Source organism: Corythoichthys intestinalis, chromosome 13 (genome assembly GCF_030265065.1).
Source record: "Corythoichthys intestinalis isolate RoL2023-P3 chromosome 13, ASM3026506v1, whole genome shotgun sequence".
Classification (NCBI taxonomy): Eukaryota; Metazoa; Chordata; class Actinopteri; order Syngnathiformes; family Syngnathidae; genus Corythoichthys; species Corythoichthys intestinalis.
In genome coordinates this window covers 45,264,757-45,288,480 of record NC_080407.1, presented here as the reverse complement: position 1 = coordinate 45,288,480, position 23,724 = coordinate 45,264,757, and the positions used below count along the sequence as shown (strand labels likewise).

The 23,724-nt window shown below is 40.9% G+C and overlaps 1 protein-coding gene across 3 annotated transcripts; it reads left to right on the top strand.

Annotated features, from left to right (window-relative positions):
* The first annotated feature begins 10 nt into the window (after positions 1-10).
* On the top strand, positions 11-23,724 carry rtn3 (reticulon 3). 3 transcript variants are annotated; one of them, XM_057855894.1, is made up of 8 exons: positions 11-252; positions 1,479-1,523; positions 11,832-12,039; positions 12,274-12,412; positions 18,141-18,210; positions 18,537-18,583; positions 18,818-18,876; positions 22,938-23,724. In XM_057855894.1, exons 1-8 carry the CDS (start codon positions 219-221, stop codon positions 22,984-22,986), a joined length of 651 nt encoding a protein of 216 aa, XP_057711877.1. In that variant the 5' UTR covers positions 11-218; the 3' UTR covers positions 22,987-23,724. The 3 variants fall into 3 exon arrangements, with proteins under 3 accessions (XP_057711877.1, XP_057711879.1, XP_057711880.1); XM_057855896.1 differs by lacking the exon at positions 1,479-1,523 and having other exon boundaries at positions 16-252; XM_057855897.1 differs by lacking the exons at positions 11-252; positions 1,479-1,523 and adding an exon at positions 6,878-9,491.

Genomic DNA, 23,724 nt, shown 5'->3' with positions numbered 1-23,724 from the left:
CTGTTGCGCATGCGCAGACGGTAGGACTGAAAACGGACGTCCACCCCTCCTGCATTACATCGCCTCGTTTCATTGCATCGGTAGCTCCGCGAACGCAACGCATAGGTCTACGCCAGCAAAGCTTAAAAGAAGAATAACAACAAACGACGACATTCGAGAGCAATTTGACCCAAACGAGACATTTTCCTCCCCTTTTATTTTGTTGTCGACCACGCAGAATGGATTCCACGCCGAAAGAACAGAAGCCGTCCGGTAAGAAGCCACTTTACACGTTCACGTACATAAGCAGCGGTTAGTAAAGGAGAGAAAAATACAGCATTTCCCAGCAATTTTGCCGAAACAATACATTTTCTACCCTTTTGTCTCTTTATCCAGCACGCGTTACGGATTCTGCATCGAAAGAACCGAATAGGACACGCAACAATTTGCAGCTGTCTACTCTCTTAAAATGTGTTTTCGTCATTTTTTAATCGTAATTCGAGTGACGAGCGTCCGTTGCCGCCCAATCGCCATTTTTTGTCTACCCTCGATGACTATTGTATTGACTAATGACGAGATGCACCTGTATCGATGCCAAAAAATGGCGCCCAGTTGATTTTGACTGGTCATTGTTGCTAAATTCGTTCTTATTATCAAGCTGTTTAACAAATTTAACGATTTATTTTTGTGAAAATTATCGGTGTTCTGCACTGCGGGGGAATGAGAGGCAATTGTCATTAAACGCAGCATCTCTTAAAGGCGCAGTACTCCTCCCACCTCGCCTTTTAACGATAACGAAAGGCTTATCAAGTCAAATCAAATTTAATTTAGCATATTCTCGCCAAATAATTATGTGTCAGGGTTGTCAACATTGCCGCATATTGTATTTTTTTAATGAGAAGGAGTGGCACATTTCACTCCCACCATGCTTTCCCTGCTATTGGACGTCCATCGCCGTCAATGGCACCCAACCAGTTTAGCGCATTATGATGGCGGTCGCAGAGGAAGTGGCATACTTAAAAATGAGGACCTCGTTGCATCAGAGGAAATCTGTCCGCTGAGTATTGCGGCCTAAATTTGCCCTTATTAAGTCTTACAGCGCCATTGACGATAATAGATGTCCAACTCACTACTAGACGTCCAATACAGTTATTTGAATGTACATGAAGTTGAAGCTCCACCAGGGCGACCCAGAACTGGAAGGTGTGGCGTCTGAGGGCAAACGTGAGCCTGGAGATGGAATGCCACTCCACAAGGGCGCACCAACCCCGACCTGCAAAGCCTGTACCGCGTCCACGCGACACACCCCTTTACTATCAGGGCGTCGGTGCGAAATAGATGAAGTGTAGTAGTCGGAAATCGCCGCCAACAAGAATGCAGTACAGCCCAGCCATCAACGGGAGCGGATAGTCAGCATGACGTAGCAAAAGAGTTGATGAATTGCTTCTGTACTCAAAAGTGGACAACATTTCATTGTTCTACGCCTTGATTTGTTTCAGATTCCTTTCTTTCCTCACCTGTATCTCTCATTCAGTCGTCACAAGGCAAGTGTACGCCTCTGTTGATGCTGCTCGCCTGCTTCGCCATCCCTCTTTCTAGTGCCTATAAGTCCATACTTAGGTCATGCTTGTAGAACCCTTGTAGATTTTAGGAATTAAGTGTTTTAATGTTGTTTTTGCCGGAAAGCTAATCGAGCAAGCAGTTACTCAATATATTATTCCATGTGGGGTTTCTTTGTGTCGTAGTTAGCAAAAATAGGGGAGATTAGAAATGAAATATACCGTAATTTTCAGACTACAGGCTGGTTTATAGTCCAGTACGGCGTATTTGTTGGCTTATTTAGGTTAATAGGTAACACTTTATTTGACAGCGGTGTCATAAGACTGTAATATTACAGTAATAATTATGATATGACACTATCATTGGCATTACTGAATGCTTATGGCTGATGTCATGAAGTGTCATCCGGCAAATAATGTCACTAACTCCTTTTATGTCCAGCTCGGATCTTTTACATCCATTCAAAAGTGAGATAATTTGCCAGATAACACTTAATAACATCTGTCATAAGCATTCATGAATGCTCATGACAGTGTCATGTTATAATTAGGATTGTCTAATGACTTATGGCGCCACTTTCAAATAAAATGTTACCAAATACCATAACTAGCAATTAATGAAACAATTGGAACAGTAACTGAGGAAACAATTAACACAGAACATGAAATTTGATTGTTATTTACATCTGTGGCGCTGCAATGCATGCTAGGAGGCATGTTGGATGACAACAGTGTTGACAGCAGGTGGCTGCAGAGGTTGACTGTCTCCCCCAAGGGAGTAGTGATGACCAAATGAAGCTTCGCAGCCAGCTTGCTAGCATCTTAAGACAGTCATAAGACTAAATGAACCACTGTGAAGCTTTGCAGCCAATTGTTTCAAAGCTTCATGGTAGTTCATTTAGTCTTATCATGGTAATTCATTTAGTCTTAGGATGGCTGCAAAGCATCATGGTGGTTCATTTAGTCTGATGACAGTAATTTAGACTTAAGACTGTCATCAGACTAAATGAACCATCAACGCCACTATCAACGCTTTGCAGCCAATTGGTTCAAAGCTTCATGATGGTTCATTTAGTCTGATGACAGTAATTTAGACTTAAGACTGTCATCAGACTAAATGAACCATCATGAAGCTTTGAACCAATTGGCTGCAAAGCGTTGATAGTGGCGTTGATGGTTCATTTAGTCTGATGACAGTAATTTAGACTTAAGACTGTCATCAGACTAAATGAACCATCATGAAGCTTTGAACCAATTGGCTGCAAAGCGTTGATAGTGGCATCTTAAAACTAAATAAACCACCATGAAGCTTTGCAGCCAATTGGTTCAAAGCTTCATGGTGGTTTATGGTGGTCCATGAAGCTTTGCAGCCAATAGGTTCAAGGCTTCATTGTGGTTCATTTAGTCTAATGACAGTCATTTAGTCTTCAGACTGTCATAAGACTCAATGAACCGCCATGAAGCTTCATGGTGTTTTTAGTTGTAAGATGCCGCTATCAAAGCTTTGCAGCCAATCGGTTCAAAGTTCATGGGGGTTCATTTAGTCTTATGACAGTCATTTAGTCTTAAGATTGGTTCAAAGTTCATGGGGGTTCATTAAGTCTTAGGACAGTCATTTAGTCTTAAGACTGTCAGAAGAATAAATGAACCACCATGAAGCTTTGAACCAATTGGCTGCAAAGCTTTGATTTAGTCTTATGATTTAATCTTTCATTTAGTCTTACGACAGCCAATTGGTTCAAAGCTTCATGGTGGTTCATGGTGGTCCATGAAGCTTTGCAGCCAATTGGTTCAAGGCTTCATTGTGGTTCATTTAGTCTAATGACAGTCATTTAGTCTTAAGACTGTCATAAGACTCAATGAACCGCCTTGAAGCTTCGTCGTGTTTTATTTAGTTTTAAGATGCCGCTATCAAAGCTGTCATAAGAATAAATGAACCACCATGAACTTTTAACCAATTGGCTGCAAAGCTTTGATAGTGGCATCTTAAAACTAAGCTTCATGGTGGTTCATTTCGTCTTATGACAGTCATTTAGTCTTAAGACTGTCATAAGACGAAATTAGTCTTAAGCTTTGCAGCCAATTGGTTCAAAGCTTCATGGTGGTTCATTTAGTCTTATGACAGTCATTTAGTCTTAAGACTGTCATAAGACTCAATGAACCGCCTTGAAGCTTCATCGTGTTTTATTTAGTTTTAAGATGCCGCAATCAAAGCTTTGCGGCAAATTGGTTCAAAGCTTCATGGGAGTTCATTTTGTCTTATGACAGTCTTAATGATAAATGACTGTCATAAGACTAAATGAACCACTATGAAGCTTTGCAACCATCATAAGACTAAATAGACCACCATGAAGCTTCGAACCAATTGGCTGCAAAGTTTCACAGTGGTTCATTTAGTCTTATGACTGTCTTAAAATGCTTGCAAGTTGGCTGCGAAGCTTCATTGCTTCAAGATGCTTAATTTGGTCTTCACTGCTCCCTTGGGGGAGACAGTCAACCTCTGCTGCCACCTGCTGTCAACACTGTTGTCATCCAGCATGCCTCCTAGCATGCATTGCAGCGTCACAGATGTCAGTCATTTCGTCTTAAGACTGTCATAAGACTAAATTAACCACCATGAAGCTTTGAACCAATTGGCTGGAAAGCTTCATGGTGGTTTATTTCGTTTTAAGATGCCTCTATCAAATAAAATGTGACCGGTTAATATCCTTTGGTGTAAATATCCCATAATACAGTGAGGGCGGTTTATAGTCCAGTGCGGCTTACCGTCTGGTGCGCCTTATAGTCCGAATTTTACGGTATTAGGAATTTCCATTGTGTTGGACAACAACAGTGTTGGCAGCTTATTTCAAATTTGGTGGGTGGCGGCTTATAGTCCGAAAATTACGGAATTTATAATTTGGTCTGTTCAGCTGCTTAGAAAAAGATGTTGAAAACAGTTTTTGTACTTGGCGTATTTTCTGCACTATAAAGCGCATCGGAGTATAAGGCGCACCTTCAATGAATGGCCTGTTTTAAAGTTGTTATTATATATAGGGCGCACTGCATTATAAGGCGCAGTTGTCGTAGTAGTTGGGGTTGCGTTATGCATCCACTAGAGGGAGCTGCGCTAAAGGGACTGTCATGCTATGATTAACCAAAATACAGATTCCCCGGGTTACAATGGACTCGTCCGCCATTTTGTCTCACTATCTTTATTACTTTGACGTGTTCTATTCAATTGCATTTTTTTTTTTTTTTTTTTTTTTACTTTTTACTTCCTTTTGACAATTTGTAAAGCTGTAACATACTTATGTTCAAAACGACACGCATTTTAACAATGAAACTAGACGTAAAACATTTGGTGTTCAAACGTTCATCTCGTCTGATCAAAATGTAAATTTAGTAGTTAAAATTAGCCTAATTTGCTTAGCAAAAGTCCGTTAGCTTAAATGCTATGAATGCTAACGTATTTACGATTTTCATAGCAAATCGCTCACGTAATTCCTCAAACTGTTGCTCTAATTTTTAATTTCAAATTCATACACAAATATATGTTAGCTGAAAAAACTTACAGCCTTATGTTGGTCAAACGAGAGGACAGCTGTCTTATATCCATGTCGGACGAGTCTCCTACTCATAGAAGTCAAGGTGACAGTTCAGCCACATCTAACCCTACCACCAGAGGGTAGTGTATCCTCCATTAAAAAAACAACAGCTTTTGCACTTTTTGCTGTTATTTTTTTTGTTTTTTTACAGGGTTATTCCCAGGGCTGCAGCTATCGATTATTTTAGTAATCAATTTACTAGTTAGTTCGAATAATCGAGTAATCTGATAAGCAACATAAAAAATTACCTGAGCTGAACCTCAAATAAATGAGGATTTTAGTACAACAAAACAACAAATGGCTAACTTATGTAGCAAAAGTCTAGCTTAAATGCTATAAAATGCTATTTATTTTTAATTTTTATTTTTTTACAATGCTCATAACAAATAATTCAAACATATTCCCAACAAAAAAAGGCTAAATATAACTGTAAAGTTGATGACAAATGAATTAAAAAAACACTAGCTCAAACAAAAACTTTGCTTATGTTGGTCTTAACAGGGAGCAGCTGGATTCAGCCATGTGAAATGAGTATCATATTCACTGTTGCCACAAGAGGGCAGTTTATAAACCCAAACAAATCAAACCGAATTTAAACACTTTCAAAACAAAACATTACAACTCCACTTTAATTAAACGAATACTCGAAGCAGCAAAATTCAAATCTTTTTTTCTAATTAAATTACTCGAGTTAATCGATTAATCGTTGAAGCACGAGTTAATTCCGACTTACGTGGAATTTCGGGTGACGTTGCTAGCGTAGGAACGGAACTCGTTAGTAACCCGGGGACTACCTGTATAAGGCGCATCGGATTATGAACTGTTGGCGTTTGAGAAAATTGAAAGCTTTTAGGTGCGCTTTATAGTGCAAAAAATGCGGTGCTTTTATAATTAGGGCTGCAGCTATCGATTATTTTAGTAGTCGATTTATCGATGAACTAGTTTGTTCGAATAATCGAGTAATCGGATTAGGAACATAAACAATTAAAATACCTGAGTTGAGCCTCAAACGGTATAAAAAATTGATAAATAAGGATCTAAGTACAACAAAAGAACAATTGGCTAACTTACATAGCAAAAGTCTGCTAGCTGAAATGCTATAAAATGCTAACTTTTTTTTTTTATAATGCTCTTAAGGAATGGTTCAGGCAATATACCTATAAACTAAATTACAAATGCATTAAAAAAACATTAGCTCAAACAAAAACGTAGCTTACGTTGGTCTTAACAGGGAGCAGCTGGATTCAGCCATGTGAAATGAGGCAGCCCAGAGGGCAGTGTATCCACCCTATACAATAAAACGAAATGCAAAGACTTTCAAAATAAACCATTACAATGCCAGTTTAATGAAACGAATACTCGACGCAATAACGTTGAATTTGTATATTTTTTTGTACTCGGATACTCGAGTTAATCGATTAATCGTTGCAGCACTAGTTTTTTTAGTAGTAGTAAAAATACTCTTTATTTTTTTTAAATTTCATATTTAACTCATTGACGACAATACACCTTCAATTCATATAAACTGGGTTTGACTGCTTATATTTCGGTGCCATTGACGGTTCTGGATGTCCAATCCACTTTGACCGGGAGAGTCAAAATAGATTGGACGTCTAGTGCCGTCAATGGCAGCCAATGAGTGCCCTATTAAGGGGTAAACTTGTGAAAAAGACAAGTCCTAAAATTTATCTAGGATTCATCGCCCAGCCCTTACCTAGCAGTGCAATTCTCCCCTAAGTCACAAGTCTCATCGAAAAAAAATTCTTCATCACGTGAATTGGCATCTTGTTGCCAGTTTTTGGCTAACAAGACACTGGCCTCCGCAGCTGCCGCTCTCTTTAGTTCTTTATTGCCTGCTAGTGAACATCGAGGTCAGCAGGACCAACTGCAGGTTTGAGATAATCCCCAGATTGCCACCCTTATTTTAAGACGGCAGGAGAAGTTAAGGTCGGTGTAGGAACCTAAAAATGGATCGGGTTCCTCTCCCGAGGGGCGGCGGGTCCAAGCGGCCTCCTCGGGCGGTATCCAATCCCCCTCCCCCATCGGTGAAGAGGCCCTAGGGTAGGGAGGGTGGCACTGAAGAGATCACCCATGGCCCCCACTCGTGATCCGCTTGTGGCTTTGCTAACGTCACGCGTCTCTGCTTGGGCTTTTTAAGAGTTAGATTTTTCTCTTTCGTAGCGTAGATGCTAGCTAGAATACATGACAATAGTGGAGTATTGGGTTATCTGTGCCGGAATATTGTCAAGTTTTTCAAAATAGCTTCTATCTGTCATGTCATCATTAAGATTTGGATCTCACATTTTCATCATACAACGCATGAATGCTTGGGCTGCAGTAGCAGTAAGGCGTTAGTCAAGAATATCAAAATTAGATGTGATCTGTATGATCTCCCCTACTTTTTCTTCTCCCTTGCTGTTGTCCTCCGTGCGTGGCGATGCAGACAAAAAGCGGGCGCTGGGTTCCGGCAAGCCGAGCGAAGGGGTGGCGACGTCCCTTCGCTTTTCTTCTCAGCCGAGCTCTTTTTGGCCCGATCATTACGGAGGCGAGGCACAGCCCGATTCTCCGGTTAAGATGTCGCCGGTTTCCGAGCGCATCAAGGCTTTGGAGGCTCTTGCTGCTAAAAAGGAGAGCAGTTTTCGAAGTGACTCTTTCTCATACCGCCACCGCGACAAAACTCCCTCGGATGGGGCGAAGAAGGTTCTAACCAAAAGCTCTCCTGATCAGGATTCACCCGAATCACCCTTTGAGGTGCTCGGAGAGTTGAGACAAATGAATGAATTTGAAGAAACGGAAACCTGGATGAAGGCTCATCTGCCGCCAGTGCCGGACTTTTGCAGTGTAGACTTAGTTTCTTCCGACTGTAAACTGACCGATGAAAGTTCTGGTCTTGTTAGTGTCTCAAATGCTTTCGCTGAGCCTTCCTGCGATGCTCCAAAACAGGAGGAACCACAGACAGGAGTTAGTGTTGAGAAGGCAGACTTTGACCTCAACTTTCTACCAACAGCCCATGTGTGGGTTCAGCCGGACAAGTCATGTGCACAATCTTCATCGCAGCTAGACTCCAGCTTGGAGTCTCCTTCTGGCTCCCCTCCGGATGACAAAACCACCACTTGGACTAGGGATCCGGAGCCTGCAGAAGTTAAGGAACCGGATAGTTCGGGGGAGTCTGATGAAACCGTGATTGAAGATACCTTAGCTCATGTTGTCCCCGCTGCAAATTCGGATTCTCCTCCATCCTCTCCAGAGACCTCTTCCCCTGACGCGGAAAGGGTGGCGCCTCCAGTTAGGTCAGAAAGAAAGTTAATGCAGGTTCCTACCATCAATGTCATTGAAACCGAAGAGCCAAACTGCAGCGACGATGAGTTTGAAATGGAATATGAGGAAGAAGACCACGAGGCTGTTGACGAGGGAGCAAAAACTGTTGAAACAGCACCAGGGGATAGCCTTGAAACCGCTAAGAGAAGGCCCTTAGAAACTGAATTCATGGAAGGCTACTCTCCTCCTTCCTCTCCTGTTGAATCTGACGAGGAACATGCTCCTCAAGAAACGATCATCAATCCTCCACCAGATGCAGTCTTGGAGAAATCAACAGATCAAGACTCTACATTCGATTTGTCCCTAGCTCAACCTGCTAATCCAGAGACTGCAACAGATTTTTTGATCAGCGCAGACAAAGAAATGGATTCTCCTGGAAATGATGATGTTGAATGGTCAGATGAAGCGCAACAAAAATTGTTTGGAGAAGACCAAGTCGATATAACCGCCTGCAACGACAAGGACAACCCTTTCTTTTCTAGAAACAGTTTTATGCGAGAGGATACTTATGAGGGGCAGTCGTTTGAGTATGAACCATCATCTTTCTTTGAGAAAGATGCTAGAGACGACTTTATTTTGGACTCTGTCGATACAAAACCTCATGACGCGATCACATCCGATACAAGTTCTTCGCCTCACAACCCACGTGATATTGCACACACGACCGGGTCCGATAGCGACTCTGACTCTCGGCCCATTGATAGTTTTGTGGAATTTATGAGAGAGTGTCTCAAAACGAGGGAGGGTGAAGAACCAGATGACTCTCAAAGTCCGCAGTCCCTTGCAAATGTGCCAATGGTTCCGGAAGAGGAACAGGTTAGTATCTGTGCTCTTAAAGAGTTGGACAACAGTCAAGCGGCGAAGGAGGAAACGCTAGCCCCTCAATCTGAGACATTGGAAAACTCGAGCGCTGCATGTCTTCAGCAAGAGTCACGCGAGAACACGCCTGGGACATATTCTGAAGAGGTAGATGCTGTGGACGTATGGGTAGCGGAGGCCTATCATCTTGCGGCGCATGTCTTGATGTCCGTACTAACCCACGATTCAGGTAATCTTATTCTTTTGAGTAGCTAACTGGGTAGCTTTCATTCACCAGCATCGAGTTGCAGTGGGATTTACTGTAACAGGTTATTTAAGAAGGCGCCGTTTTGTCGGAATGTCCGGCGACAACGCGCGACTCCAATGTACCGAGCTGGGGAAAGTCCTCGTCGAGGAAGTCCTGGGCTCGTGAGCGAGAATGGACCATATTTCTTAACTTGTCTTGTTCTGAGTTTGACGTTGCTCTGTGTAAACAGAGCTCCTAGGAAGGGACTGTCAGACAAGCCGATCCGGCTACGGCTGCCTCTCGGCAGTCTGAGAGCGCAGTCGCGTGGCTAATAAAACGAGCCCTGAAGAATTTCTACCTATTCCCAATTTGACCCGTTTTCCAGGCGATGATGCAGGAAAACTTCTCCCTAAGTGGTCTGGTATGCAGTATTGACACAATCTCACTGTTGGCTTAAAGCGCTCGGAGTCAGGAACAATAGAGCCCTCTTTGTTTTTCTTTGAGGCCTTCAACAGTGTTGCTGCTGCTGAACACGTAATCTCTTTTGCATGATCTGAATTATTAAAAGGGTCACCTTTTTTAAAAAATTTCCTAGTTGTAATCTCGCGATGTTCCGCTAAATGTGCGGTTCTCCCTGCTCGACAGGCAGACTCCTCGAGGCGGCGAGTCACGTATCGTCTCTGCTGCTTTACATGACTTTTAGAATGTGCATCCACACCTTGATTTCCCACCGGCAGTTCAAGAGTGCCGGCGTTATGTAACTCTTGTACAGAGGCAATCAATTCTGCTTGCGCGACTCTAAACAAACATGAAAGGGGTCTCCGATGTGGCTCAAGCATTAAAAATCTTTGTGTTTTATTGAGTACCGTAATTTTCTGGCTATAAGCTGCTAAATTAGTCCTGCGGTTTATAGTCCAGTGCGGCTTACGGGTTGGTTTATCGGGTAAATAGGTAACTTTTTTCTTTTTTTGACAGCTGCATCATAAGACGACCAAAAGACTGTCATATGACAGTTTAATGGCGCCACTGTCAAGTAGTGTTACCAAATACCAGAGCTAACAATTAATGAAACCACTAGAGTAACTGAAGAAATAATTAGCACAGAACAATTGTTATTTAGACCTTTAGTGCTGCAATGCATGCTAGGAGGCATGTTGGACGACAAGTGTTGACAGCAGGTGGCAGCGAGGTTGATTGTCTACTCCAAAGGAGCATTGATGGCCAAATGAAGCTTCTTGAAGCAATGAACCAATTGGCTTTAAAGCTTCATGGTGGTTCATTTAGTCTTAAATAAAGTGTTAACGAATACCAGAGCTAGCAATAAATGAAACTAGAAGAGATATTGATGAAATAATTAGCTCAGAACAATAATTTTGATTCTTATTAAGATCTGTAGCGCTGCAATGCATGCTAGGAGGCATGGTGGACGACAACAGTGTCGACAGCAGGTGGCTTAGAGGTTGACTGTCTACACCCAGAGAGCAGTGATGACCAAATGAAGCTTCTGGAAGCAATGAAGCTATGCAGCCAATTGGTTCAAAGCTTCATGGTGGTTCATTTAGTTTTATGGCGCCACCATCAAATGGAGCGTTACCGAATACCAAAGCTAGCAATTAATGAAACTGGAGGAGTAACTGAAGAATTAATTAACACAGAACAAGAATTTTCATTATTGTTTAGATCTGGAGCGCTGCAATGCATGCTAGGAGGCATGTTGGACAACAAGTGTTGACAGCAGGTGGCAGTAGAGGTTGACTGTCTACCCCAAGGGAGCAGTGATGGCCAAATGAAGCTTCTTGAAGCAATGACGCTTCGCAGCCAACTTGCAGGCATCTTAACACGAAATGAACCACTATGAAGCTTTGCAGCCAATTGGTTCAAAGCTTCATAGAGCTTTGGATAAAACTAATTGAACCACTATGAAGCTTTGCAGCCAATTGGTTCAAAGCTTCATGGAGCTTCGAATCAATTGGCTGCAAAGCTTCATGGTGGTTCATTCAGTCTTATGACAGTCATTTAGTCTTAAGACTGTCATAAGACTAAATGAACCACCACAAAGCTTTGAACCATCGGCCGCAAAGCTTCATGGTGGTTCATTTAGTTTTATGACAGTTTATGACTGCTCACAAATAAAATGTTACTGGTTAATATCCTTTGGTGTAAATAACCCATAATACAGTGAGGGTAACTGCAGCTTATAGTCCAGTGCACAAACGCTGTTTTCATGTCAAATTATGGGTGCGGCTTCTAGTCAGGTGCGCCTCATAGTCCGACAATTACGGTAATAGGAATTTCCGCCGTGATTTTTCTTGATTTCACTGTCCGAACTCCGTTTGTTCGCAGTCAAGGATCTGATTTATTGGCGGGACCCCAAGAAATCCGGCGTGGTGTTCGGCTTGTCCATGCTGGTGCTCCTGTCCTTGGCCGCCTTCAGCGTCATCAGCGTGGTGTCCTACCTGCTCCTGGCGTTGCTCTGCGTCACCATCACCTTCCGCATCTACAAATCGGTGGTCCAGGCGGTGAAGAAGTCCAGCGATGGACACCCCTTCAAGTAAGAAGCTAGGCCTGATTCCTAATTGTTTTTCGTTTTGTGGACTTTTAAACAAACTTCAGAAAAAATCCGAGCTTCTATTTTTAGCCCACATCCCCCAGCCCTACTAAAGCAGCTGTCAACCTTTTTCACGACTAAAAATAGCGTGGGTGCCCGGGGACCACCGACCTAAAGAGCTTTTTATCTCAGACGCCGAAACCTCATTTTTAGCTTCATCTCCTCTTTCCCCTGCAGACCGCTGCTGGAGAAGGATGTCAGCATTTCCGCCGAGACCTTCCGCAAGCACGTGGACACGAGTCTGACCTACATTAATCGAGGCCTGAAGCAGATGAGCCGCCTCTTTTTGGTGGAGGACCTGGTGGACTCGCTAAAGGTGAGGCCAATTTACAGGGGTCTATGAATCCCAATGGTAGCTAACTGTCATAGGCTAGTCCAGGGGTCCTCACACTTTTCCACATTAGGACGCAGTAGGTGCTGGATTGCATTCCAACTAAACAGGATGACACCTTTTCACAATCTGCTGTTTTACAAGTGAAATCAGTTCATTGCAGTCAGGGTTTGTTTGTTTTAGCAGAAACCTCATTGGTTAAATCAGGGGTCGGCAACCCAAAATGTTGAAAGAGCCAAATGGCAGCAAAAAAACATGTTTGGGGCCGCAAAAAATTGAAACTAAAGATGTCCCGATCACGTCATTTTCAAAGTATCGGAATTGGCAAAAAAAAATATAATATATATATAATATAATATTATACCGATATATAACAGGAATAAATAGAGGAGGCATAGAACATAAAGTTTCATTGTACGCTGACGACTTACTCCTTTACATATCTAACTCACAAAGTTCGATTCCACCTGCTCTTGACCTGCTACAACGATTCGGCAGATTCTCAGGTTACAAGCTCAATCTCCATAAGAGTGAATTGATGCCTTTAGATGTTCACAAATTTGAAATTGGTGATGTCAGCCTGCCTTTTAAAGTGAATATTAGTAGTTTTAATTACTTGGGAATATCGGTAACCAAGCAATATAAGGGACTCCGTGAGCATAATTTTGACAGGCTTTTGGTCAGGACTAAGACTGACCTGGCTAATTGGTCACTGCTGCATACCTCACTAGCAGCACGTGTTAACGCTGTCAAGATGACGGTATTGCCCAGATATTTATACTTGTTTCAATGTTTGCCTATTTTCATTCCTGCTTCATATTTTAAAGAATTGGATTCAATTATTTCTTCTTATATATGGAATAATAAACAGCCACGTTTACGTAAAGAATTCCTGCAAGGGGCTAAAAGTGACGGCGGTTTGGCTCTTCCTAATTTTCAGTTGTATTACTGGGCCGCTAATCTAAATTGTATGGCATATTGGTTATATTACCATCTTAAGGAGAATGGTCCCACTTGGGTGCAGATGGAAGCATGTGCATGTCTCCCAAATTCATTAGCCGCCTTGTGTGGTGCGCCACTGCCCTTGAAAGTTGGGGTATCAGGAAATAACCAAGTATTATCTCACTCCCTTCGGATACTATCTCAATTTAGGAAAAAAAATGGTGTAGTTGGTACTTGCCTTTTTAGCCCAGTGGCATCGAATCATTTTTTGGTCCCCTCAACAGTCGATAAAGCCTTTCATTTGTGGTCCAGCCTGGGTCTTACACGTTTAAATGACCTTTTTGTGGATGATATCTTTGCCTCTTTCGCACAGCTAGTCCAAAGATTTAATATTCCTAACTCTCATCATTTTAGATATCTGCAACTTAGAAGCTTCGTTAAGAGTATCATATCGCTTTTCCCAAATAAACCTCCTACAACAGTTTTAGATGATGTTATGTCTTTAGATCCGACAGAGAAAGGGGGAATTAAGCGCATTTTTAATCTAATTTCTAATAATAATAATACCTGTGGGCACGGGATCTTCAAATACCAATCGGAGAGGGACTGTGGTCTAAGGTTTTGGGTAGGGTACATAATTCATCTATGTGCGCTCATCATGTTCTGATTCAATTTAAGGTAGTACACCGGGTACACTATTCTAAGGTAAGATTGTCCAGAATCTTTCCAGAAATCAGCCCTTTGTGTGATAGGTGCAAGCTGGCGGATGCAACACTGATCCATATGTTTTGGTTATGTCCCAGCTTAGAAATATTTTGGAAGGGTATTTTTGAAGCCCTCTCCCTCGTGTTAGGGGTCGGAATCACTCCTGATCCTTTAATATCAATATTTGGAGTTTTACCGGAGGGTCTGTGGCTGCCTACTTGGGGGTGTAGGGTTATTGCTTTTACCACCCTTTTGGCGCGACGTTTGGTTCTTTTGAGGTGGAAGGAGGCTGCCCCACCCACAACTTCGCATTGGATAAGGGATGTGCTGATGAATCTTAGGCTCGAGAAAATCAGATATATTCTTCGCGGTTCTGAAAAGAAATTTTATAGTACATGGGGACCTTTTCTTTCATTCTTTGACAACACCACTACACAAGTGCAAGAATGACATATGCACTGTTATTTGCTAATTTAGCCATGGGGGATGGTCGACGGTACGGTCGCTTTCCATGCTGCTCCTATTTGGTGGGACATTTGAATGTATTGCACTGTATTTTTATTCTGTAACCATTATGTATCGAAGTGATGGCACGGAAGAACTTTCTATGACTCTCTGGACATTTACGATTAGACTTCATGGTTGTTTGTGTTGGATAACTCTGAGTGAAACATTTTATTTATTATTTTTTTAAATTTATTTATTTATTTTTTTTATTATTATTATTATTTTGTTTAGTTTGGGAGGGGTGTTCTGTATTTTTGTAACACCAATAAAAAGAAATTTGAAAAAAAAATATCGGACATGCCTTTTTTTTATATATATATATATATATTTTTTTTTAATTAAATCGTTTTCTAATTGTATTTAACGTTACAGACAAAATGTTTTGCATTCATCCAGTCTTTAGTTTTGGCTTAAAGTAGGACTATCAAATTTATCGCGTAAACGGCGGTAATAAATTTTTAAAAAATTAATCACGTTAAAATATTTAATGCAATTTAGTGCTGCAACGATTAATCGATTAACTCGAGTATTCGTTTAGAAAAAAAAGTTTTTGAATTAAATTTTGCTGCTCCGAGTATTCGTTTAATTATTGTGGTGTTGTCATGGTTTATTTTGAAAGTGTTTGCAATCAGTTTTATTGATTTGAGTAGATACACTGCCTTCTAGTTTGCCTCATTTCACATGGCTGAATCCAGCTGGTCCATGTTAAGACCAACATAAGATAAGTCTTTGTTTGTGCTAATGTTTTTTTAATGTATTCGTAATTTAGTTCATGGGTATCTTTAGCCGTTTTTTGTTGGAATATGTGTCTGAACCATTTGTTAAGAGCATTGTACAAAAAAAAAATGCTTGCGGGCTTTTGCTATTTAAGTTAGCCAATTTTTCTTTTGTTGTAGATAGATTCTTATCAAAAATTTTTATACCGTTTGAGGCTCAGCTCGGGTATTTAAAAATTTGTCATGTTACTTATCTCGATTATTCGACAAACTAGTTCATCGATTAATCGACTACTAAAATAATCGATAGCTGCAGCCCTAATGCAATTAACGCATGTGCTGCACGACCCACTCACGCATTGTCGCGTTCAATCTATAATGGCGCTGTTTTACCTATATATAGAGCTAACAGGCACTGTAAAATGAGTAGAGAGAATTTTGGCAGTCTTTGGAGCCTCTTTTTAATTGGCTAAAGCCTTAAAATCCCTCTCTCAACAATTAGAAATAACATGGGATGCAATGTGGGAAAGAACGGTAGTGGTTGATCTTTTCCTTAACACCCTATGTTACTTCCCAGCGCAGAGAAGATATATCAGTTGGTGCCACTACGCACAGTCATGGTTGCACTTCCCATCATGAATTTGGGCAGAACAGTTAAATGGCTACAGTATCATTTACTGAAAGCTCAACAAATACACTAGATGACAATATTTAGTCACAATATACAAAGTCACATTTATCCTTTAAGAATTACAAGTCTTTCTATCCGTGGATCCCTCTCAAAGAAAGAATGTTATTAATGTAAATGCCATCTTGAGGATTTGTCATAATAAACAAATACAGTAATTATGTACTGTATGTTGAATGTATATATTCGTCAGAGTTTTATTCATTTTTATCTGAATGCATTGCCAAAATGTATATTATCTGGAATGATTGGAATTGAATCGGGAGCAAAAAAAAGCAATCGGATCGGGAAATATGGGTATCGACAGATACTCAAACTAAAACGATCGAGATCGGATTGGGAGCAAAAAAACATGATCGGAACAACCCTAATTGAAACCCTCATAAAGAAGGCAACAAATGCCCACTACTACTACTACTACTACTACTACTACTACTGTGCCTTATAATGCAGTGTGCCCGAGACATGAAAACAGATTTAAAATGGGCCATTCATTGAAGGTGCGCCTTATACTCAGATGTACCTTTATATTGCGATCAATATTAGTTGATTTGGGTGTTGTTTCAACGCCAGCAGTGTTAAGATCGCTTTTGGCTCTGTGCCAATTAAGTGAGTTGAACACAGACACCCTTGAAAGAGTTAAATGTATTAGCAGAGTTAATCAGCCACACCTAGTTTGAGAGCATGTGTCAGAAAATAAAGCAGGTGGGGCAGCGCACCATGTAGGACGTGTGTCGCAGGCATTCCGTGGGAATGCGTTATTTTATGCTGTTGTTCAAACTAATTACACTCTGGCATGATATTGTTTAGCTACTACTACTGCGCCTTATAACGCAGTGCGACTTATACATGAAAACAGATTTAAATTAGGCCATTCATTGAAGGTGCACCTTATAATCCAATGTGCCTTATATATGGATCAATATTAGTTAATCATGACATGACATTCCGTTTAGCTACTACTACTGCACCTTATAATGCAGTGTGCCCTGTACATGAAAACAGTTTTAAAATTGGCCATTCATTATAGGTGCGCCTTCTCCAATATGCCTTATATATGGATCAATATTAGTTAATCATGGCACAACATTTCGTTTAGCTCAGCTACAGTGGGGAGAACAAGTATTTGATACACAGTCAATGTGAAAACCCATTGACAGTGTATCAAATACTTGTTCTCCCCACTCTACATCTTGTGGATCCATAACGAAAGGCCAACCACCACTACTACTACTACTACTGCGCCTTATAATGCAGTGCACCCTATAGATTAAAACAGATTTAAAATAGGCCATTCATTGAAGGGTGTGCCTGATATAGGGATGAATATTAGTTAATCAAGGGATGACATTCCATTTAGCTACTACTACTGCGCCTTATAATGCAGTGCGCCTTATGCATGAATTTTTTTTTTAAAAATACGCCATTCATTAAAAGTGCGCCTTATACTCTGATGGTCCTTATATATGGATCAATATTCGTTAATCATGGCACAACATTCTGTTGAGATCAGCTCCATCTTGTGGATGCATAACGCAACGCCAACCACGATTATTACTACTACTACTACTACTACTACTACTACTACTACTACTACTACTACTACTACTGCGCCTTATAACGCAGTGCAGCTTATACATAAAAACAGTTTTAAAATAGGTTATTCATTGAAGGTGTGCCTTATGCGCTGATGCTTCTATAGTGTGGAAAAGACGGTCAATGTTTATTTTCTCTGCAGTAAATCCTATAGAGAATGACGCACCACGTGACTACTCTGTTGTACAATGCCGCCTCAAATTTTACCTTATTGCTATATTCATGAATTAGAAGAATGTTTCATGTTTTTCCCCTCTGACAGAAACCATATTAAAACTAAAAATATATTTCTAGGAAGCCACTAGGGCAGTCCTAAAGCGGCTCTAGAGCCGCGGGTTGCTGAACTGTGCGCTAAACTCTTATCTGTGATCGGTAGGAACAAAAACCAGGACCCTTATTGAGTCCTCTACTGCTCTACAACAAGGAAAATAGCCTCCACATTAGCGTAGCACTATCCGTTAGCTCCTGCTTAACATAAATCCAGTTAAAGTATATTTATCAGTCTGATCTTTCATCCTTGGCTCTTGATGATCTGATTTTGTGCTTCTTTTTTACCCAGTTGGCTGTGGTCATGTGGCTCCTGACCTACGTGGGCGCCATCTTCAACGGCATCACCATACTCATCCTCGGTAAGAGTTTAGGTCACGACTGGACTTAACTTGGTGTTGACTGGAAATAATGCGTCGGCTGTTGAGTTAATAATTTGATCGAAATGTCAACATCATGCGCCGATGGCCCGACTCATTAAATTTCCTTAAAGTAATGAAAATCAGTCCGATCAGTTTTGACTGGGAGCAACAGAGTTCCTGAAACTCAGGAAATTGATTAACGACATTCCTACCACAAGTTCAGCTTTGTATTTCTTTAAGTTGATTGCGACTGAAACCGAATCATCTGTTAGCTCATTTGTTTGGAAGGCAAATTTTCCGACCTGATTTATTTGTCCTTTCTACAGCGGACATCCTGCTTTTCGCCGTACCGCCCATCTACGAGAAGAACAAGGTGAGCCCCTTCCGCTAATGCTAAATGCTAACATTTAGCTTCGTTCATCGGGAGTTGCTATCCGAATTTAGGTCAAAGATTCTACCGAGAGAACAAATAGGCTGAGAAATTAGGGTTTGACTCGCCTATTTACGTCGAGGCGCGCTGTCATGCAGTGAGCTCACCCCAGGCTTTCTGTTAGCATCTTTTGTTGTTGACGCGCACAATAAAAGGGGCCGCTTGTTCTGTCTGCAGACGCAGATCGACCAGTACGTGGACCTGGCCCGTACCCGGATCAACGCCACTGTTGCCAAGTAAGCGCCGCACTCCGGGAAGACTTGGTACTCATGTTTCAGTGCCGTGCTACAACCCATTGCAAAAGTATGGAATCACCAGTCGTGGACGGGCACTCACTCAGACATTTTTAACTCTTTAGCATTCAGAAACACTAAAAGAAATTATTTAAAAAAAACATTGTGGTGGTCAGTAAATGGTACTTTTATTGAGCAAGTGCAGGGAAATAAATATAGAATCACTGCATTCTGAGGAAAACTATATCTAATCATGAGAAACAAACAAATAACAATCAAAACACATCTCTAGTATTAAGTTGCACCACCTCTGGCTTTTATGACAGCTTGCAGTCTCTGAGGCATGGACTTGTTGAGTATTTTTCATCAATTTGTTTTTTAACAACATTATAAAAATCAATACGAATCAATACGACGACTGTGTATAAGACGACTTTGTAACACAAATGACTTACAGTTTGAACAAAACACTTCAAACAGACAACTTATTGCTAATGGCTGCTCTGACATAATTACTCAACACGTGTTTACTTCAAGATTTCAGGTTTTTTTTCCCCCAGAGAATTTTTTAATACATGCACGCACACATGCACCCCCCCACCCACATTAAAGCTATATTGCTCTTTTGCCGATGAAACATTTAAGATTTTATCATGGCAGTAATGACACAAAATGAAGCAAGCACATACAGCAAAATAGCTGTGACCATTAAACGGTCATATTATAGGCTTTACTGTTGCATTATAATTTATGCTGAATGCTTTACTCTCATAAAAGATATCAAAGAAATCACACACACAGATACGAAATAACACAACTTACTAATTGCTAGATGTAGTCTGTGCCAAATCCACTCATTAAGTTGAACCGTTTTGACAAGGTTAGAGCCGCTATCCGACTCCCATCACGTTCATTTTATAGCGTTAGCCGCTAGTGTTAGCCTGTGGCCTGGCCACCAATAGAAAGCACCTTCTCCGGAAATCGTGAGAACCAGAGAGGAAAGCTGGTGAAAGCCCGTTTGGAGGCCACCAAGAGTCTACTTAATGTCGGGTGAAAGTTTGACGAAGCTCCCTTAAGCCAGACTCCATTACGTTTGCTTGTAGCGATAGCTGTTAGCGTTAGCCGCTAGCCTTAGCCTACCGGGCGCCTGTTTGTTTGAGTTCCTGATAACCACGTGACTTCATACGTGAAGAATTTCCGGAACGGTAACTTTTCGGTCCACTGCCTGACGACAGTGGACCATTTTATTCCATTTTTAATAAGGTTGAGAAATCTAAGCTTGTTGCAGGGCATGACATTAACTGGACAAGTCTATCTCCAAAGAATGCTTTAACAGTTTTAGCTCTGTGGCATGATGTATTGTCATCTTGGAAAATGAGAAACATACAGTGCCCTCCATAATTATTTGCACCCCTGGTTAAGATGTGTTTTTTAGCTTCTTATATATTTTTTTAATTCAAATAATATGGGACCTTAATGGAAAAAAAAGAGAAAAATCCAACCTTCAATACAAGTGCATTTATTCAGTGGGGAAAAAATCCCACATAAAGAAATAATTATTTGACATCAAATAATGTGTGTCACAATTATTAGCACCCCTGGTGTTAATACTTTGTACAACCCCCTTTTGCCAACAAAACAGCACCTAATCTTCACCTATAATGTTTCACAAGCTTGATTTTGTGTCTGGTGAACCATTTCTGTGTAGATTTGGCCATGTGTTTAGGGTCATTGTCTTGCTGAAAGACGACCCATCTTCAGCTTTCGGGCAGAGGGCAACAGATTTTGATTTAAAATGTCCTGCTATTTCAAAGCATTCATGATGCCATGCACCCTAACAACAGGGTACCCGCGGGTTATTGAAAGTATTAAATTAGCTGTTGTAAGTCTGGTATTTTTTTCACCGTGGTTTTAATTTTCAAGAACATCTCAGTGCAACCTAAATTATATCCGTCACGAAGTTGTTTTTTTTTTGTCAATCTATAATGAAGATGACGCGTAGAATTTTTACGATGCACTGCACTACAAATCATAATGCACCTCGTGCGTGCGCGCTGTTAGCATCATTAGCATCAACGTCACAACAGCAGGCAATCGCACAGTACTGTGTGCTAACGTAAGGAACTGCTTAGTCGTTATGTTCGACGAAAGCCTCAACAAGACAACCAAGTCCAAACAGTTGGACCAGCATGTGAGGTATTGGATATGCGACCAAGTCGCATCCAGATACTTTGGGTCGCAGTTTATGGGTCATGCGAAGGCAGTGGACCTGCTTAACATTCAAAGTAAGTTGCCAATTTCTCCAATTAAAATGTGTTCGATGCAATAATGTATTTCTGCACGGTTTGCCTTTTGAATGAATGTGAATTTCGTAGTTTTAACTCAAGAGTTAGCCATGTTCAATCGGGTATTGGCAGGTGCACTAGCCTTAGCATGGATAAACCGGAGTCAAAGATAACAACTGTTGTGCCAAAAAATAGCCCCCCCTGACCGGAACGCTTATTTATAACACTTTATTGAGCGCTTATTTTATTTTATTTGCTTATTAATTTTATTATTGAGCGCCCACACGTCACTTGTACAAACAGCTTTTTCTTACCAAACGACGGACATGGAAATGATTTTCTTGTACCGTGAATGTTATTTTACTCTGCTTCAACTAATAAATGTCATACCTTTAAGATTGTCATTGGGATATGGTCGTGAAAACCTGTAGACTAATACATTTCTGTTCAAAGATGGTTATGTGGCCCAGTCCACGATTTGTTTCTAAAATACAGTACTACTTTGTGTAATTTATTTATTTAAAACTGATTTTACAGTCGTAAATCCATTCCTGTAATGCGTCCATGAAAACATTTGTTTTCACCTCAATAAAGCGTTATAAATAAGCGTTCCCGTCGGGGGGACATTTCATGCGGGGGGGCATTTTTCGGCACAACAGCACCATCACCCTCAGATACACAACACGGCTGACACTATTATTGGAACGAGTGCGGGGTAACATTGATCTGAATAACATGGCATGGTGATAGGCAAATTATAATGTAGGTGATAGTAAAACACCTCCTGGTATATTTAAATGTTTTTCTTGATTGAATAAGAGTATGGATTCTCTCTATCTGATTAAAAGAAATGTCTTCAATACCTAACAAAGGATTAACATGTGTTTTGTATACTTGTAATGTGATTACCAAGGGAAATGGTCATGTGTAGCTTTGTTATTTTGTGGTAATTAATGGTAAACTACTGCAATTTAGCGGCTGTTTTTTAAACTTTCACTGCCAATTGCAAGATTTTCCCAATCACTTTACTTACTGTTAAGGTGACCAACTTGAAAATCACCAACCTACCACCTTGACGAGGTCCTCTTAAAAGGGAAACCTGTTGTATTGCAAATGTAATTTCTGAAGTTGCTTGACAAAAATAGTGTAAAATCCATTTTATCCTGGGGGAAAAAAATCTGAAAGACCTTATATTTAAATTGTATCTTCAGTAAATGTGCATTCTTTTGTCAAACACACTTAGTAATTGAGGTTAAATTTGATGTTCAGTGCTCTATTTTTTTTAATATGATTTAATATTATCTAAATAATGGGTGCGAGAAAAGTATTAATTTTCAGTTGAAATGGCTTTAAAAAAGGTCTTAAAAGTCTTGAATTTAGATTTATTAATTCTGGGGGGACCCTGAACAAGGTTCCCAGAGCCTTTGGAAGCGAAAAAAGCCCCACAGCATCACTGACCCACCCCTATTGGGTATGAGGTGCTTTTCAGCATGCGCATCTTTCGTGCCACACCAGACCCACTTAGTGTTTGTTGCCAAAAAGCTCAATCTTGGTCTCATCTGCCCAAAGCACACAGTTCCAATTGAAGCCTGGGACCGTGTGCTTTGGTGAACTAATTCATTATTTTTTTTTCAAGCTTTTTTATTGGAGTTTGTTCTCCATAATAAAATGTCTGAGTGAGTGCTTGTCCGAGACTGGTGATTCCATACTTTTTGCTAGGGGTTGTAGCTGCGCAAGAACACAATTTTCTCACGAAAGGGTTATTTTTCACCCTGACAGGTTGCAGGAGAAACTGCCCGGAGCGGTGAAGCGCAGCAAAACCGAATGATTCATTTCTTTTAAAAAAGAGAAGAAAAAAAACCAGACGAATCTTCCGATCCATGGACACCCCAAGCACCACCCATCTACACTGAAGCTCCTAGGTAGAAAAAAAAAAATCTCTTATTTAATATCAAAACTACTGCGCTAGGCTAACGGCGCGTCAACTACACTGAATCTCTGGCCTGCTCCGCTTAGATTAGGGTCTTCCCTTTTTTTGCCGTTTTTTCACGTGTGCCCGCACTGATCTTTCGTCTCTTTCCGTCAATCTGCATGTATATACACCGATGACTAATACGGTCGTTTTACGACGACGTCGAAAGACGCGCTCGTAGCTTTTCGGACCGGCGTAGTTTTCAGTTTTCTTCTTTTTCGCGTCAAACCCACGAGAGAACGAGACTAGTGTTTCCGTCGGTCCCGTTGAGTGAATTTTACCGGTCCGACGTTCCCCCGCCGCGGAAGGCTCGCCGGCGCAGGATCGCCTCCTCCCCCACGCTACGTTTCGGCTCGATACGGAGGCTCGGCGGTTTTTCTTTTCTCGCGCAAAACGGGCTGATCCGGATGGGGATTAACGCTGCACTTGGTGTGTTCTGTATAGCTTCTAAGGCTCTCCTTTTTATTGTTATGTTTGGATTTATTGGGTGACTGATGTTCCAGGAGAGGAAAAACTAAATAGGAGACATTTTGTGCTTACTGTACTGTATTATACATGTTCAAGTTAATTGAATAAAAATGTTTAAGGACTGTC